Source organism: Taudactylus pleione, unplaced genomic scaffold, assembly GCF_031769625.1.
Source record: "Taudactylus pleione unplaced genomic scaffold, aTauple2 ptg000296l, whole genome shotgun sequence".
NCBI lineage: Eukaryota > Metazoa > Chordata > Amphibia > Anura > Myobatrachidae > Taudactylus > Taudactylus pleione.
Genome location: NW_028284698.1, coordinates 12,565,666 through 12,583,584, shown reverse-complemented (window position 1 = coordinate 12,583,584; position 17,919 = coordinate 12,565,666). Strand labels below are relative to the sequence as shown.

At 45.2% G+C, this 17,919-nt stretch overlaps 1 protein-coding gene across 1 annotated transcript in view; it reads left to right on the top strand.

Moving 5' to 3' along the window:
* The window catches only part of TMEM164 (transmembrane protein 164), a 126,573-nt gene extending 109,194 nt beyond the window's left edge, over positions 1 to 17,379 (top strand). The window contains exons 5-6 of the mRNA XM_088482925.1: positions 5,816 to 5,916; positions 16,126 to 17,379. Coding sequence (XP_088339051.1) covers positions 5,816 to 5,916; positions 16,126 to 16,332 — 308 coding nt within the window. The 3' untranslated portion in view covers positions 16,333 to 17,379. The remainder of the gene's footprint in view (positions 1 to 5,815; positions 5,917 to 16,125) is intronic.
* The last annotated feature ends 540 nt before the right edge of the window (positions 17,380 to 17,919 follow it).

The following is a 17,919-nucleotide window of genomic DNA, read 5'->3' as shown; positions in this document are numbered from 1 at the left end:
ACGCAATTGATCTAGACACAATTTAGGCGCAAAAGGAAATTATACAGACCCAAGTACAGTATACATACGCAGGCGCTTCCGGACCCGGAGATAAGCATCAGCAAGAGACCCCTAGTCATACAGTGTTCAGTACGAAGACTCAGAACCAGCGTTCGTGCACACATATTTATACCCCCCCAGAATAAACAGGACAATAGGGAAGTTTGTTGCTGATGTCATTGGTTCCCAGGGGAGAAGCATCTGTTACAGCACATTTAACAGGCTGGTTCAAATAGACTCTCCCTGCCTCTAACAGCTGGAGATCTTTCTCTTCACGCCCCCTGCAACATCCTAACAGTTGTTCCTGAAATATACATTTTGTTGCTTGTAGGTTCTGTGATCCATAACTCGAGTTTGCATGATGCGACCTCCCCACCGATAACACCGGAATACTGTAAAAAGAATATGCATCAGTACAAGACCAAACACGACTTGTTTAGCATGTGTAATACCTTAGTTATCAAATCTCTTTATTTCTCAGCATTTAAAGTAACTGAACCAACTTAAATCATACACTTTAAAGCTTATTGAACCTTATGTGTGAATATGTAATGTGTGGGTATTGAGGGTTTGATATAAGGACGCTAGTTAACTTGGGGCAGATACGTGCGCATAAAGCTAATAAAACAGCGGTTTCATACAAAGTCCTATGCATTCGCTAATATGCGACTAGTTAACAGCGCAATTGTACGTATTAATGTGTGTATGAGAAATGGTGAAAAATGCAATCGCATGGTGCTAATAGTATCATCGCCACATGTACTAAAATGTGAGTTTATCTAAAATGGCGCTTAGGCCACCATTCGCAAAATGGCGTCTTGCAATCTCATTTTCAAGATGGCGTCTTGCGGCCAGTCACAAGATGGCATCGCCACGATTAAATTTTAAACTGAACTTGTCTCAGCCAATTATTCAGCTTCGACAATATGATGTACTAAAAACCTCAGATAAGCGGATTCATCTTGTAAAGACATTGATATCTTTATTGGTTTTAAAAGTATTCTAAGCACACACCACTGAGTGCTTTCCTGACTTTGGGGCGTATTCAATTAGTTTTGTGTACGCGATAAAGTTTCGCCTGCCGGACTTTTCGCCTACATTGCGTATTTTATCCCCGGAAACTTATCGTGCGTGTACCCGCTATTCGCCCTATTCACTTCCAAAAGTCGCAAAAACGGAGACGCAAAGTCCGAACAGGTGAAAAATGGTGTCAGAATCGGGGAAATCAGACTGAACCCCCCCCCCCCTCCAAAAAAAAGATGCAGAAACATTGGGGATCAATGTAGTAGTGCCCGATTAGCCCAAATTAAACTGTTTGGGGTACTTCAGTTGGTGCAATTGCTTCTAATTAGCGTCTTTGCACAAGTGGTGAAGAATAGCTTTAAGCAGTTTTTTTTTGAGAAAATAAGTAGTCCTGTCAAATTTGGGGTACTTAAAAACGCACCTTAAGCAAACACCTACAATAAAAAAAAAACACCTCACCCATACTTGCAGACCCCCAAAATGTCTATTTAGCTACTTTTTATGTTTGTCCCCCCACTTTGAATTTGGGGGCGAAAAAGTACAAACTACTTTTTGTGGGGTGTTCCTTATTTTTAGGGATTTTTTTGACAGTTATCCTTTGGGGGCCTGTTCCAAGGGTTCTGAGTGGTTTGCCCACCTTTGCACCACTAAATAAAAATGTTGCACTTTTCTCCTATTCAGAGGCAAATCTTTTTCGCCTATTACATTACATTGACTTTCCGCATACGCGAAAAGTGAATGGAATTGAATACAGAGATACTTTTCTGCCTGGCGAAAAGTCGCAATCTGAGATACTTTTTCGCGGATCTCTGCTTTTCGCTTCTAATTTAATATGTCCATTGTTAGAATGTATTTGATCATTTTGATCCCGTGCTAATAGGGGATTTGCCTAGAGGAGCTGCTAATTTATAGATAATAGTCGAACCTGGATAAGTTGGAAACCTCTATTATTGAGACTAATTGTGAGGTCCTGGCATTTGTGCGCCAAAAAACCTCTGTTAGTGGGACTGTCAAACCTCTTTAACTGAGACTGATTTTTAATCGATTATTTTTCTCGATTAGGAATAATCCGCTCTATAACGGAGACGATTGCTATTAGGACTTCTTTAAGTGAGATTAGTTCAATTTATTAACCTATAACTGAGACTACCGCCTTTAGAACCTCTGTAACTGAGATTAGTACAGGTTTTGCAAGTCTCTGAGGGGTATTCAATATGAAAGGTTAACTTCCCTGGCGAAGTTAACGTTTCATATCGGAGTTTTTTTCTGCGTAAAGGTATGGTGCGGGCGCCCGCTTATCCCCGTATTCAAAATAAAATTAACGAAAACGGGAAACTCCGAAGTTGGATTTGCGTAAAGTTACGAATTTTTCCTTAAAATAATTGTAAGACCCCTAAAGTTGTAAAAACATGGGGGAACACTATGGGTACCCCAGTTTTAGCCTTTAATTGAAAGTCGGGGATTTAAATAGCCGCAGCAGGTTTTTTTTTTCCAACATTGAAGAAGTGATGCAGAAGAGCACTTAGGATATTTTTTTCGTTTTTTAAGTGGTCCCATCAAATTTGGGGTACATGAAAATGGGTACTAGCATATTTTGGTGTCCCTAAAGTAATTTTTCTAAAAATTCTGCATTTGTGCACCTGCCGCTATAATTCTATTCTAGAAAACACCTGCCGCATACATGCAGAATAGTCCTGAACCTATTTCCCTATTGTTAGACAATTTTTTTCCCATTTTTTTTTTTTTTTTTTTTTTTTTGCACCCCAATTTTTACATTCATTTTTTGGGGTGTCCCTATTTTTTTTTTTTTTTACTTTTTTTGACACAGTTCTTTTTTAAATGTCAATCTCAGGGGTGCAGGCTATTTTTTTTAAGCCTGCACCCCTAAACCCCAATTCTGCACTTTTTTTCAACACCTATTCCATGGTGAAAAGTTATCACCGTTTTTTATCAAAGACTTTTCAAAACTGCGATGAGTCTTTGAAATTGAATACGGTATAAAACTAAAACAAGTGATATTAACGCAAAAAACGATGTTATCGCACCCATATTGAATACCCCTATCTGTCTGTACCTGGATTTACAGGACTGAGAACCTCTAAGAATGAGGAACACTTATTGAACCTGGATAAGTGAGAAACTGGATAATTGAGACACCTCTTTAAGTGAGACTAAACGTGCCGACCCTTGAAATCTCAGAATTTTTTGATCTCTCTCCCTAACCCCCCCCCCCCCCTCTACTAGCATCCTGTTCTCAAATTTTTAAAGCACTAAATAAATCATGGCATCCCCCCAGTGCCCATATATACCATTGCCCCCACAGTGCCCTATATATCTTTCACCCCACAGTACAATGGTGGTTAACCACAACAAAAATAAGCATCACATGTGAGTCACAAACAGAGGTAAAATTACAGCCATCCTGAAATTCTCTTCTCCTGAAAGACTTAAGGTGCCCACAGACTGATATACTTACGATCCAACGATGTGTCCGATTTCCCTTGAAACTCTCTCAGCACACGATATGCTGTCCAATCTTCATCCGATTTTCTGCAGCCAGACTTTTTTTATAGTGCATTGTGTCCTAGATTGTCAGATCTGCCGAACAGCACGGCACGACCTGTGGGGGCGCGCATCGCATTGTGATCGTGAGTGGGGACTCACGATTTGGGCATTTTTTACCCGATCTGTCATTCCAATGTGTCTGAATCGGCCAGATCAGGTAAAAAATCTTTGTGTGTGGGCAGCTTTAGCTGAGCTGCAAGCAAAAGAACATGATGCCGCTGCTGCTCCAGTACACAGTGCAGACCAGCCGTGCCTTTCTGTTTTCTCCTGCATCCAGGACTGGTAGGGGTGGGCTTTGTATTCTGGATCTGTCTCTGACCGTAACATCATGGGACACAGTTATCCAGTACACCAGGCCAGCCTCAGGCAGTTCAGGGAATATGAGAACCGAGCATAGTGCCAATCTCTGAGTCAGTCAGCCCTGTGGTTTGTCCCCTATGGCATGGTACCACTTCAGCCAGCCCTGGTACACACACTCATCTTTTTGACTTCTCTACATAATTATGCACACTGTTATGTATCTTTTGGAATTTATGTACTGGCTAATTAGTCTGTTTCTTATGCATTGTGTTGTCAATTTCATCCCCTTCTACAGGGCCTTATAATTAAGATTAAAAATTCATAAAGAAGGCCCTCACCAATAATAATAAAAAAAAATGTTTTAATCCATAAAAATGTACATATAAGTTGACTTAACGGCCCCTGTCACAAATCTTTTTCAAGACATCTCAATACATAGCCATTACCGGGGGTAACACTGAGTAGCAAACCTTGCCTTTTATACCAAAGTCTGTGTGTGTATGTGTGTGTGTGTATATATATATATATATATATATATATATATATATATATGTGTGTATATATATATATATATGACAGACAGACAGTGGTATAAAAGGCAAGGTTTGCTACAATAATGCTGTAAAAGCGCTTCAATCTTCAGAGTGTCACTATATGTCTTTAAACAAATTACAATACAAAAGTACGTATATTTTTCAAATACACTCCCTATATTCAGGTGGCCACTGTTAGTGCTCCCAGAAGACTGGCGTTGTGTTGTCTCAAAAGGGTTGAAGATTACTAAAAAGGGTGAGAAACAAGTGCTCTATATGTATTAAATTATTTAGTATGATTTGAGCTCTAATATATATATATATATATATATATATATATATATAATATAATATTTATATTATGCGTACCGCAATGAAGTCATATATAAGCTCATCAGGGTTATACATCTTTCCTGTTTTAAGAGGACTTCTCCTCCCAGGTCTCAATGGACAATATACCAAGATGTACCTGATATCTTTACAACGGTATAATGTTCTCCGATATAGATGTACTAGGAAAAAGGGGGGTGAGGTAGAGGCCACCTCCTAGTGTATTAACTTTTGATATATTCAGAGGAGAATGAAATTATTATGCATACCGTAGTTACATAGTTTAAACGCTCATAACCAAAAGGTGATCTTTCAAACTGTCATCAAGGTCATCTCTTCCAGTGTTAGGGTTTACCAAGATGTACCTTCCCTATCATTTGAAGATAAATATACCATAAGAGTACATATTATTCTTATAATATCCCCATAAACTTTGAATGGTATTGAGGAGGCATTGTGGGGCTGATCTGGATCAGGGGAGGTACATCTTGGTAAACCCTAACACTGGGAGAGATGACCTTGATGACCGTTTGAAAGATCACCTTTTGGTTTTGAGCGTTTAAACTATGTAATTACGGTACACATAATAATTTCCTTCTTCTCTGAATATATTGAAGTTAATACCCTTTTCCTAGTACATCTATATCGGAGAACATTATACCGTTGTAAAGACATCAGGTACATCTTGGTATATTGTCCATTGAGACCTGGGAGAAGTCCTCTTGAAAGAATCCGGGAAAGATATATAACCCTGATGAGCTTATATATGATTTTATTGAGGTACACATAACATATATGGAGCTCAAATCATACTAAATTTAATACACTATAGAGCACTTGTTTCTCACCCTTTGTGTGTGTGTGTGTATCTATACCTATATATTTTTTTATTTACTAGGGATCTTTACATTTTATAGGTATACCTTAACAAGCCTCGACAACACCTATATATGATTTACAGTATATTAAATGTAACTTGTATGCATTGCTTGGCTTATAATTATTATAATATCAATATTTTCTAGGTGTGTACACACCAGAGCCACTTTGTAACTTCTGGTGGGCAATTCTAGCAACTGGACTCATGTTCTTCTACCACTTCAGCCTTCTCCAGATCCTGGGCTTGGTGAGTGTGTTTTAGGACTTCCAGACTATCAGTAGATAAAGCAGATAACATATGCAAGACAAATTTTGAAAGTGGTACGGTAACATTTATAAAATATTTGCTTAAGAAAATCAATGTACTGTACACTGGTTACATGAGATAATGTTATGAAACCAATATAAATAACTCTTAGTATAAACAATTTAAGTGGGATTCAATCTCCATATAAAAGCTGTGTAGTCTTTTCTGCATGTCACATGTGCTCCTAATGAATACTGAAATTATGACAAACATTACTATACAATTCATGTAATTTATAAGTGTACATATATATAATGGGGGAAAAATATAACAAGTCAGCAGTTTCGGTTCTCTGTCAGAGCAGATTCCATAAAGCGTACATTACAGTTTAAATGCTAAATTTAAAAAACTACGAATAGTAGTTATATTGCCGGCAGATGGGATGCCGGCCGTCGATATGGCGACGCCACTATCACCTTAGGGATCAGGATAACACATGTGCCCTCATTGCCTGCCCTGGCTGTGTAGGTACGTTGGCATTGGAATCCCGACAGCCGGCATCCCGATCGTAAGACAGTGGACCCAGGTAAGTGTTAGCCACGATGGGGGGGGGGGGATTTAGGGATAGGCACTCCTGGGAGGGTTAGGATTAGGCTGCTGGGAGGGGGGGGTTAAGGTTAGGCACCACTGGGTGGGGGGACGGGGGGGTGTTAGGCACCCCCCAGGGGACGGTTAGGGTTAGGCACCCCCAAGGGAGGGGGGGAGGGTTAGTATACTTACAGCCGCCGTCGGGATTCTGCATGTTCAGGCTACCACTGTCTGGATTTTCATACCCAACCTGTCTTAGGACGTATTTATTAAGGGATCCTCTCTAATAATATGCAGAAGCTGTAGTTTCACCATTCTTTAATTATAGTTCCTATATATGAAATTTGTGACACTGAAAATATCCAAGAGATCTCTAGCTTTACCCAAACTAAAGTAGGATACCGCCATCATTATTCACAATAAGGACTGCAGTCTGGACCAATTTACCAAGTGCTTTTTGGAGTGCGACCCTATTACCTAACCCCATCGACAGATTGTGTTGGATGATCTATCGGAGGCTGCTGCTGGCGAGGGATGTTCGTTAAATAGCCCTGAAAAATCATAGGATTTCAGGTCCCCATGGCCACCAATGATAAATACGCCACTTAGTGAGTTTGGTGACATCACAACATTTAGAAAAAAAATTAATCGCATTAAGAACTGATCAAAACCATATTCACACTTAGTAATGGCAAAGCTGTGCAAGGTCCGGGCAAGATGGGTTTCAGTTTCTGGCATTTTCACACCATTGCTACATCGCTTGTCCCGCTTGCCTCTAATTGAATTGTCACCTAGATGTGCAATTCATTAAACAGTGATGATATTAGTGCAATATTTTTCTATTTCTACTCTTTTGGTAACATGCCCCTTAGTGTTCCTTTACAGTCAGTTGAATTGTTTTTGCATTATGAGATATTTACCATCTTCTGAATATTCAAAAGTTCTACAGCTGTGTTTCCCAACTCCCAGCCCTCAGGGACTCCTAACAGTGCATGTCTTATGCTGGGCATATACCTATGTCAGACATCTGTCTGTATGAGAAAAAAAGATATTTGATCATATGGTCCCTATCACTGGAAATAGGACAAATTTTTTTTTTACATTTTTGTAAATTTTTTTTGATTTAAGTAATTTGTCTGAATAGCCTCTTATTCTGTTTTCCATTTCATTCTAATGCTGGGCATTCACTATACAATTATCGTGGCAGATCGCCCCAATAATTGTGTAGTGTGTGTGTGGGCGACGAGGGTTAAATATCGATCGGTCATGGGTTTTTTTTTTTGTTACACAGGTTTTAATTTTTTTTGTTTTTACACAGAAGCACACCTCCCCCGGGTCCTGCAGCCTGCACCACCGCTGCCCGTTACCTTCCCTGGATCCCGGCCACAGCTAACACCCGCTACCAGTTGGAACTTTAGATTACTCTCAAATCCTTATTGCCACATTTCAGCTCTGTACCTCCAATAGCTTTTGAGTTGTAGCCCCTTAAACTCCATGCCCCCTCCTTAGTTCTCTATAGGAGAATTCAGTTTTTTTAGATTCAGCCTTAATATAATTGCTCGACTGTGCCCTAATATCTATCCAGAATAAGATGCTCTCACCAGACTTGCAGAGTAGAAACAGAAGGACTTTAATTGCAAAATAGCCATAAAACAGATCTGATCTGATCTCTGTCTGATGGCTATTTTGTGATTGAAGTCCTGCTGTTTCTACTCTGCAAGTCTGGTGAGAGCATCTTATTCTGGATATATTTGGATTAGAGCCACCATGCTCAAATGAAGATCAACCCCAACATGTTTTGAATTTAGACGTTAAGTGTTGATTTACTGGATGTGTGTATGTTTATATATGTATGTTTGTGTAACAAGAGCACGACACTCCATGGTATTAAACTGAAGGAACCTGTATAGAACACCTATGGATTCCAAGGTAATGTGTCTTTAATGACCTATCATTAGGGAACAGCCTGATCCTGTGAATAGTACACTGTATGATTAGACCTGAGCTATTACACTCATTATAAGTCATGGGGCTCAATCCTGCCTAGTTGAGATATCAGTCACCAGTGGACCCTGCAGCAGGTGTAGGGGCGGTAGGCGGGTCACGCGTACACACCCAGACGTGTCCATATATCTGCACTGGCTGTTCTGCAGGGCAGACCTGCGCACACCCGCTGATGCACTACAGATAAAGCGCCCGTTCAGTGGAACGAGCAATATAACTGTCAGTGTGTACACACACGAGGAGACGAGTTGCTTTTGCAATGGTGTGTTAGCACTGGCAACAGCAATGGAACTCACCCCCCAAATGTTTTCTTCAATTTTTCATTTATTTCATACTTGGTAACGCTGTCCGCAAGTCGTCCAAAGGGTATATTTCAAAATAAATAATTGCTTCAGGAGATACTGAACTACAGGTACAAGGGGAGGCTTGCACTTGCTGTTCAAGTGCCAGCTTGCCTTGGCCGCCCGACCAGGCTGGGATCTGTAGTTCTCTATACAAAAGCTGTGCAAAAAAAAAAAAATTTATAAAAAAGTTTCTACTTCAGGGTCCATAGGGTATCCACAGGATACCTTGGGGTATAGGTGTGACGTCAGTCGCAGGGCACCAAAGAGTTAAGCTTTCAGCCTCCCAGGATGCACTAGGTCCCCCTCCTATACCCCGCCCCCGAGCCAAGGCACCTCAGTTTAGTTTAGTTTGGTGCCCGGCCGGAGTCGGGTGCACCTGTTGGAGTGGGGGCTAGAAGAGCCCCTGAAGCTTATTCTTCATGCAGCTGTGGCTGCACAACTGGATGAACAGCATGGACAGTCAGTCCTGACGTCCATGCTGTCTTCCCTACACCCCGCCGGTACCAGAACGCCGGTACTGATCCGGGGATGCTGGTGGGCGTCTGGGGTCACAGCTAGCGGTGACCCCAGATGCTCCGGACCATGGCCGGATTCAAGGGGGACAGAGGTAAGCAGCGGGGTCCCGCGGTGGGTCCCCGCTGATCACATGGTCCTAAGTCCCCAGGCAGGGGGCTCCCTGGGGACTGGCTGCAGCGTGGAGCCAGGCGACCAACCTGCGCTTCCACTACCCCCTGGGACAGCGGACCGCAGCAGAGCGGTAGCGCTGCGGCGTCCCAGGGGTTAAATGCATGCCAGGGGAGCGCGCCTTCCCTGTCTCACAGCCGGCGCCTCCCCCGCTGCACACAGCCCTCTCTGCATGCTGCCGACTGGTCCTGTGGCAGCGCTCCTCCCCCAGGCCAGCCTCCTCTCTGCTCCTCGGCGGCCATCTTCTCCAGAACGCATGGTGAACGCTGCTGGAAGCGCTGGAAGGAAGCATCGTGGTCTGGGTCCCCCCGCATACCTCTCCTCCGCTGTGGTCAGGTCTGTGTATGCAGCGCTGTGTCCTACCAGGCCCTGTGTCTGTGTAGTTGATTGATCAGCGCTGTTAGTGCAGGAATTGTTATTTTTCTGCATTGTATGTGACTGTGCTAGCGCTGCTGCCTGTAATCTTTTCTTCTCTAAACTGTCAGCTTTATTACTGTCCCTGTTCTTTCTGCTAAAGCCCTTGCGGTGCGGTGCTGCAGGGTGGTCTCTCGCCTATTTAATACTTAATTGGTGAGAGAGGTCACATACGTGGTGCCATCATGTCTGAAAGTGATTTTCCCCTCCGGCTACAGTGTACCACGTGCAAAGTACCGTTAGCGGAGGGGGAGGGTAGCGCGGAGGGCCTTTGCCGGCAGTGTTTGTCCATGGCGCGGCCTATTACGGTTACAGCACCGGTACAGGAGCCGCCCTGGGCTTGTTTCGCTCAGGCGTTAACAGCTTTAGTGGGCCAGTTAGCTCCGCAGCCCGCGTTTACTCCGATGGGTTTGTCCCAGCAGTCTGTGGTGTCGTCACCCATGCAGGGGTTCCCACGACAATTGGTGGTACCCCACAGTCTCCCTATTTCCCCGCTCCCGGGTTCTCAGGAGCCAGCGTGGGTTAACTCCCTGACGAGTTCTGTACAGCACTTGTCGGATGTGTTGCAAGGGGAGTCTGTGATGCGGTCTCATAAAAGGCCGGTGGCGTCTCTGTCCGCTCCTTATGAGGATGACGAAGGGACGTCTGATGATGGGGAGATTCTAGATCCTTACGATCAGGAACCTCTCCATACTAAGGACGCTGATGCTAAGTCCAAAGTATATATTCCTGGACTTATTCGGGCGGTCCGCACAGCCTTGGTGATTGAGGACGAAGTTCCCCCAGCGGCTAAATCTAAGTATGCCTTTTTCAAAGATGTGAAGGGCGATGCCACAGTCTTTCCTCTTTCGGGTCAGTTGGTGGACCATTTAGAGGAGGCGTGGAAACAACCTGGCAAAAGATACCAGCCGCAGAGACGCCTGGCGGTGGCTTATCCGTTCGCGGATAATTATTTTGCGAAGTGGGAATCCCCTCCACAGGTGGATTCTCACGTGACCCGTCTTGTCCGTAGTGCCACATTGCCGATGCCATCCATGTCCTCCCTTAAGGATGCTACGGACCGCAAGGTAGAAATCTGCCTGAAGTCCGCTTATTCCCTTGCAGGGGGGGCAGCACGGCCGGCTATGGCCATTTGCTGGGTTGCCAGAGCGATGGAGCGCTGGGCGGATTCATTAGAGGCTTCTTTTGAATCCGACTGTCCGGCCGATCAGGCGGAGTTGATTGGCAATCTCCGTGATTCGGCCACCTACATCAACGAGGCGGCTCTAGACATTAGTACTCTGGTGTCTAGAATTTCTTCAGCAGCGGTAGCTGCTCGTCGCACCTTGTGGCTGCGATCCTGGAAGGCGGACGCAGATTCCAAGAAAGGTCTGGAAGCGTTGCCGTTTACCGGAGAAGTTCTCTTCGGTCCGGATCTGGATAAGATTGTGGCCACGCTGGCGGCAGCCAAATCTGCCTGTCTCCCGTCGGCCGCTGCTCCTTCTGGTTCGGGACCATCGTCCTTTCGGTCATCTAGGGCCCAGGGCAGGCCCAAACCACAGTCGTTTCCTCGACAGGCTGGCCCTAAGAAATCGGTCAAGCCCCGGAAGCAGGCATGGAGTACCAGACGTCCGGCCCCCAAGCCAGATGACAAGCCTGCGGCCTGACGGTCCGGGCCTCCCTTTGGGGGATCCCAGGGTGGGAGGCCGCCTGCTACAGTTCGCCCAGTGTTGGTCGACCACTACGACAGACACTTGGGTTCTGGAGGTGGTTTCCCACGGATACGCCCTCTCCTTCCGGCACAGACCCCCGGCTCGCTTCTTCACCACGGGTCTCCCATCAGACCGGAACAAGGCTACGGAGCTGCGGAAGGTATTGCACACTATGCTCCAGGCTGGAGTTATAGTGGCGGTTCCATTCTCCCAGAGGGGCCAGGGTTTCTATTCAAATCTATTTTTGGTACAGAAACCCAATGGGTCATATCGTCCGATTCTCAACCTCAAAGCACTCAACAAGTCTTTGCGGGTCCCGAAGTTTCGGATGGAGACCCTACGGTCCATCATTCTGGCGCTGGAACCTGGGGACTACTTGGTGTCATTGGACATACAGGACGCTTACCTGCATGTCCCTATTCTTTGGCGCCATCAACAGTTCCTCAGGTTTGCAATCAGCAGCGACCACTTCCAGTTTCGGGCGTTACCTTTTGGCCTGGCAACAGCACCACGTGTTTTCACCAAGGTGATGGCGGTCATGGCGGCTTCTCTGCGGCTGCAGGGAGTCCGCATGTTGCCGTATTTGGACGACCTGTTATTGGTGGCAGGATCTCCAGAGCTCCTGTTACGCCACTTGGACCTGACCATTGCACTGCTGCAACGGCACGGCTGGCTAATCAACTGGCAGAAGTCCACTCTAATCCCGTCTCGGAGGATTCTGCATCTTGGAGCCTTATTGGACTCGGGACAGCAAAGGATCTTCGTGACGGAGGACAAGATCTCTGCTTTACAGTCAAGGGTGCGCAGTTGTCTGCACAGCCGCCGGGTGTCCTTACACTCGGCGATGAGGTTACTGGGCTCCATGGTGTCGGTGTTCGACATGGTGGAATACGCCCAGTTTCACTCCAGACCTCTGCAGCACCTGATCCTGTCCAAGTGGAACGGGCTGACTCAGTCTCTGAAGTCCCAGACGATTGTGCTCACCCAGGAGGTTCGCCTGTCCCTTACGTGGTGGTTACAGACGACCCACCTCAACAAGGGACGTCCGTTCTGGGTTCCAAATTGGGTCCTGTTGACAACGGACGCCAGTCTTCGGGGCTGGGGAGCAGTTTCGGGTCCACACTTGTTCCAGGGCAGGTGGACGCCGACAGAAGCGGAGCTTCCAATAAATATCTTGGAACTCCGTGCGGTCTTCAATGCTCTCCAGCAGGCACAGCGGTTTCTCCAGGGTCGCCCGGTGCAGGTCCAGTCGGACAACGCTACCACCGTGGCCTACATAAACAGGCAAGGAGGAACTCGCAGTCGGGCGGCTCTCGTAGAGGTCTCTCGGATCCTGGTTTGGGCGGAGCGCAATCTTCCGGCCATATCAGCGGTCTTCATCCCGGGAGTGCTCAATTGGGAGGCGGACTTTCTAAGTCGCCAGGACGTTCATCCGGGGGAATGGTCCCTGCACCCGGACGTTTTTCAACTACTGGTGGACAGGTGGGGTCTTCCAGAAATCGACCTCATGGCGTCCCGGCACAACAACAAGTTGCCGGTGTACGGGTCTCGCACAAGAGACGAAGGGGCGTCTCTGGTGGATGCTCTGTCCGTCCGGTGGACGTTCCGGTTCGCATTCCTGTTCCCTCCGGTCTCCCTTCTTCCACGGGTAATCCAGAAATTCAAACAGGAAGGAGGGACGCTCCTGTTGATAGCTCCCGCGTGGCCCAGACGGCACTGGTTCTCAGACCTTCAGGGTCTGTCCGTGGACATTCCTCTGCGGTTGCCGCTACGACCGGACCTTCTGTCTCAGGGTCCTTGCCTTCACCCGGACCTGACTCGGCTGTCTTTGACGGCGTGGCTGTTGAGACGGCCATGCTGAGGTCCCGGGGGTTTTCCAGCTCTGTGGTGCGTACCATGTTGCGAGCTCGGAAACCGTCTTCCGCGAGGATATACCATCGCGTGTGGCATACGTTCTTCCAGTGGTGTCGACCGAGAGGTTATGCACCGCGGGAGTTTCGTCTGTCTCGGATTCTCGCCTTCCTGCAAGCGGGACTAGATCATGGGCTTCGCCTTGCTTCTTTGAAGGTACAGGTTTCGGCCCTATCTGTCTGGTTTCACCGTAGGATTGCTACAATCCCGGATGTGCGCACCTTTATGCAGGGTGTTCTCCGCATTCAGCCGCCCTTTGTTCCACCTGTGGCGCCTTGGGATTTGGCTGTGGTCCTGAGGGCTCTCCAAGGACCGCCGTTTGAACCACTGGGCTCAGTGGATCTTAAATGGCTAACAGCTAAGACTGTTTTCCTTCTGGCCATTGCTTCGGCCAGACGTGTTTCTGAGTTAGGGGCTCTTTCTTGTAGACCCCCTTTCTTGGTTTTTTATGGGAACAGGGCAGTGCTCCGCACTCGGCCCGAGTTTCTTCCCAAAGTTGTTTCCCAGTTTCATATTAACGAGGAAATAGTTGTTCCGGCCTTTAACTCACCGGGTCTTTCCGTGGGTGAGGCCTCTTTGGATGTTGTGCGGGCCTTAAGGACTTATGTTGACCGCACTTCTTCGTTTAGGAAGTCGGACGCTTTGTTTGTCCTCTTTGGCTTCCGTAAAAAGGGTTGGCCTGCTTCAAAGCAAACTTTGGCAGCCTGGATCCGTATGGCTATTTCTGAAGCTTATCTTCATGAAGGCCTACCGGTCCCTCCTTCTCTGAAGGCTCATTCCACTAGGTCTGTGGGTCCTTCGTGGGCAGCTCGACGTGGTGCCTCGGCAGTTCAGATCTGCAAGGCTGCTACGTGGTCTTCTGTCCATACCTTCGTGAGGTATTACAGGTTTGACACCTTCGCCTCTCAGGATGCTTCCTTCGGGCGGTGGATTCTCCTTTCTGCACAGGAGCGTCCCCACCCTTAAAGGATACTGCTTTGGGACATCCCCAAGGTATCCTGTGGATACCCTATGGACCCTGAAGTAGAAAATATGAGATATGGTAAGAACTTACCCTTGTTATCTCTATTTCTACGAAGTCCATAGGGTTCCACAGGACTCCCGCCCTGTCGCACCTGTGCTGCAGATGGGCTTTGCTCTGGTCACCGGTTTTCCGTCTCCCTCTGGTGAGAATGTGATTCTTTTATGTGTCCAGATCTTTGTTCTCTCTCTTCCTTCTCCTCCTCCGGCCTATGGCTTGGTAACTAACTGAGGTGCCTTGGCTCGGGGGCGGGGTATAGGAGGGGGACCTAGTGCATCCTGGGAGGCTGAAAGCTTAACTCTTTGGTGCCCTGCGACTGACGTCACACCTATACCCCAAGGTATCCTGTGGAACCCTATGGACTTCGTAGAAATAGAGATAACAAGGGTAAGTTCTTACCATATCTCATATTTTTATTGAAAAAAAAAATAGACATACAATATTTATTCAAAACATGCAGAAGTAGGGAGACGGTGTCCGCCTACTTCTGCTACATCACAAGCTGGAAAGAACTACGCTGGTCTAATGAAAAACCAGGTCTAAAAATAAAAAAAGTTGATTAGGAGTGTGGAGCATGGTTTTTGGTTGGACGGTTGGCCAGTTGGAGGATTTGAAAGAAAGTTTGTCTAATGTATGGACAGCTTAGAAATGCATTGTAAGGGGTCCCTGAGGACTGCAGTTGGGAAACACTGTTCTACAGGGTTACATCACAGTTTGCAGACTTGTCTTTGTTTTGACAAAGGACTTGCAAGAATTTATTTATGGCTTACTTGTACCTCTGCAGTAAATTTTAAGATTTGTCTAGTGTTCATTCTAGCGTGAGCAGGGCGACTATCGCAGAAGGATACTCATCTGCGTGCGACTGAAAAAGGGACTCTGGCCACTAGAAAAGGGGGAATGTCATTAAGATGCACGCCCCCTTCTCATCACTGTAGTGGTCATGCCCAGCACTCCCAAAGATGCTGGGCTGCCCCAAGCTCTCCCCAAGTGTGAATAGATGCCGTAATCTATTCACTTGCCGGGGGTTGTTTCACCGGATCTTTTGCCAACCACCCCCACCCCCTGCGGGACACTGCGGCCCACTGGTAGGGCCGGCTGTTTCAACAGGGTGCTGCCTTAAGGGTAGGGCGAGTTTCAGCATCTTCAAATCAGGCAGGACGCGACACCCCGCTGAAACAGCCTAGCGGGAACACTATTTGTCTAAACTGTGCTTACTGATCACTTTGTTATTCATTTGAATTATATTAGTATTTACTTTGGAGTTCTGTGATGTAGACAGAACCATTTATCCCTGTGCATGTGACCTTGAAAAACTGACTTCTAATAATATTATGTTCCTTTCAAATTTGGAGTTTTATGTGAATAAATCTAGATGTGGCTCATTTAAATCAGACGTCTTGTCGACTGTATTTGTTAAGGCCTTTAGGTTAAGTAGTGTGGACTCTCTGTAAAGTGAAGATTGTTGCAGAAAATGTTTGTATTTTAGTAACATTTCATCATCCTCGGTACGGTTATACGTACTGACTTCACACTTCTTATGCTTTTTCAATAGATGACTGAAGTAAACTTGAACAACATGCTGTGCCCAGCTGTGTCTGACCCATTCTACGGGCCGTGGTATCGTATATGGGCTTCAGGACATCAAACTATTATGACCATGGTTCACGGGAAGCTGATTGTCACCCTGTTCTCCTCTGGGCTCCCGGGCTACAGGTTCCTTGTGTACCTGATTCCCTCTTCAGGAAAGAAAGTTGATTAAAAGGCCACTGCAGGATTGGTCAGATTTTAACCTCTACACAGCCAAAATGTGGATCTAATCTGTAGAGGTTAAAAGGGCTACCAGCACTTTGATGATTTAACAGTGTTACGGACTTCAAGTTGCATAAACAAGTGACCTTACAGAATGAGCCACAGTGTCCAGTACTGGATTAATTTTTTATGAACATTTCCTCCTCATTTTGCTGCCCTATGAGCCAAAATGGTTTCCTTTTATCAGCAGAGCAGTGAATTGCCCAATGGCTATGATGGCTTTTGCATGGGGACTGTGAAAATGACTTTTTTTTTTATGTATATATACTTAGTCTGTTACAAAAGAGTATGCTTTTATTTATAGGGGGCTTGCTTATAGAGCACTAAACAGACACCTAAATCCACTCCAGCTATATAAAGCTTTACCTGAATGAGCAGTGCTGTAATAGAGCAATCACATTTATATATTTTTTTTAAAAGCCTTATCTAGGCCTGCATTTATGGTAAGGCAGAACGTTTTACCCTTCGCAAACTAAGAGGCTTTGCCTTGTTTTATACATGTTTTTACTGTGGTTCAGAACTGAAAGCTAGCCCCTGGTCCTTTTTCATTCACTGGTCCTGCCTATAACATGCATAGCATGCTTGTAGGTCTTTTCTGAAATTGAGGTGATCTGATTGCCACATTGGTAAGACATATTTTCATCGTTATCAAGAAATATTTTGTACATCTAAGGATTATCATTTCATTAGTAACACACACATTAATGATTTTGCTAACTCTAAGTTACTTTGAAAATGGCTTCACCTAGATCTCCAGTCAAATAACAAAAACATATAGCATCTCCCAGTGTGCATGTTGTGCTACCTATGCACAACATAGGAAGAGCTACACCCTTGCTCCAGACAATGAACCAATAAATCAAAAAACAATTAAGTACAATGGCACGAAACCGTAAAAAAGGTAGATAAACTTCCCTTATATCTCAGGTGTCTCTTGTCTTTTCCACAGGCATATAATCTCAAACAATAGAGACAAAAACTGGAAACCGAACACCGTTATCGCCATGAGTCGGTGTTCTTAAAATTGGAATGGTGAGTCCACCATAAAACCGCCACCTTTAGAAATGAAATTCTGACTGGGTCACCCCCTAATCAAAGCACTTAAAATATAGGTAAGTAGATTTGAATGCTAGATACAGTACTGGAACTGCTTCCTTCTCTCACAAATAGGATATTCCACTAAGTAAAAAAAGGTCCATAGTGTAAAACTTTTTCTTAGAAATACAATTTTATATATATATATATATTAGGGGTGAGCGGGTTCGGTTTTACTCGGTTCTTATCGCCACTTTACCGCAATTTCGGCTCGATTTAATTCGCTATCCAAAACACGTGTTCGGCGATAGCCAATAAAAAGATCAGAGTAAAACCGAACCCGCTCATCCCTAATATATATATATATATATATATATATATATATATATATATATATATATATATATATATATATATATATATATATATATATATATATATATATAAATATATATATATATATATAAATACATTTATTTTATATCCTCAAAATAGGATTGGG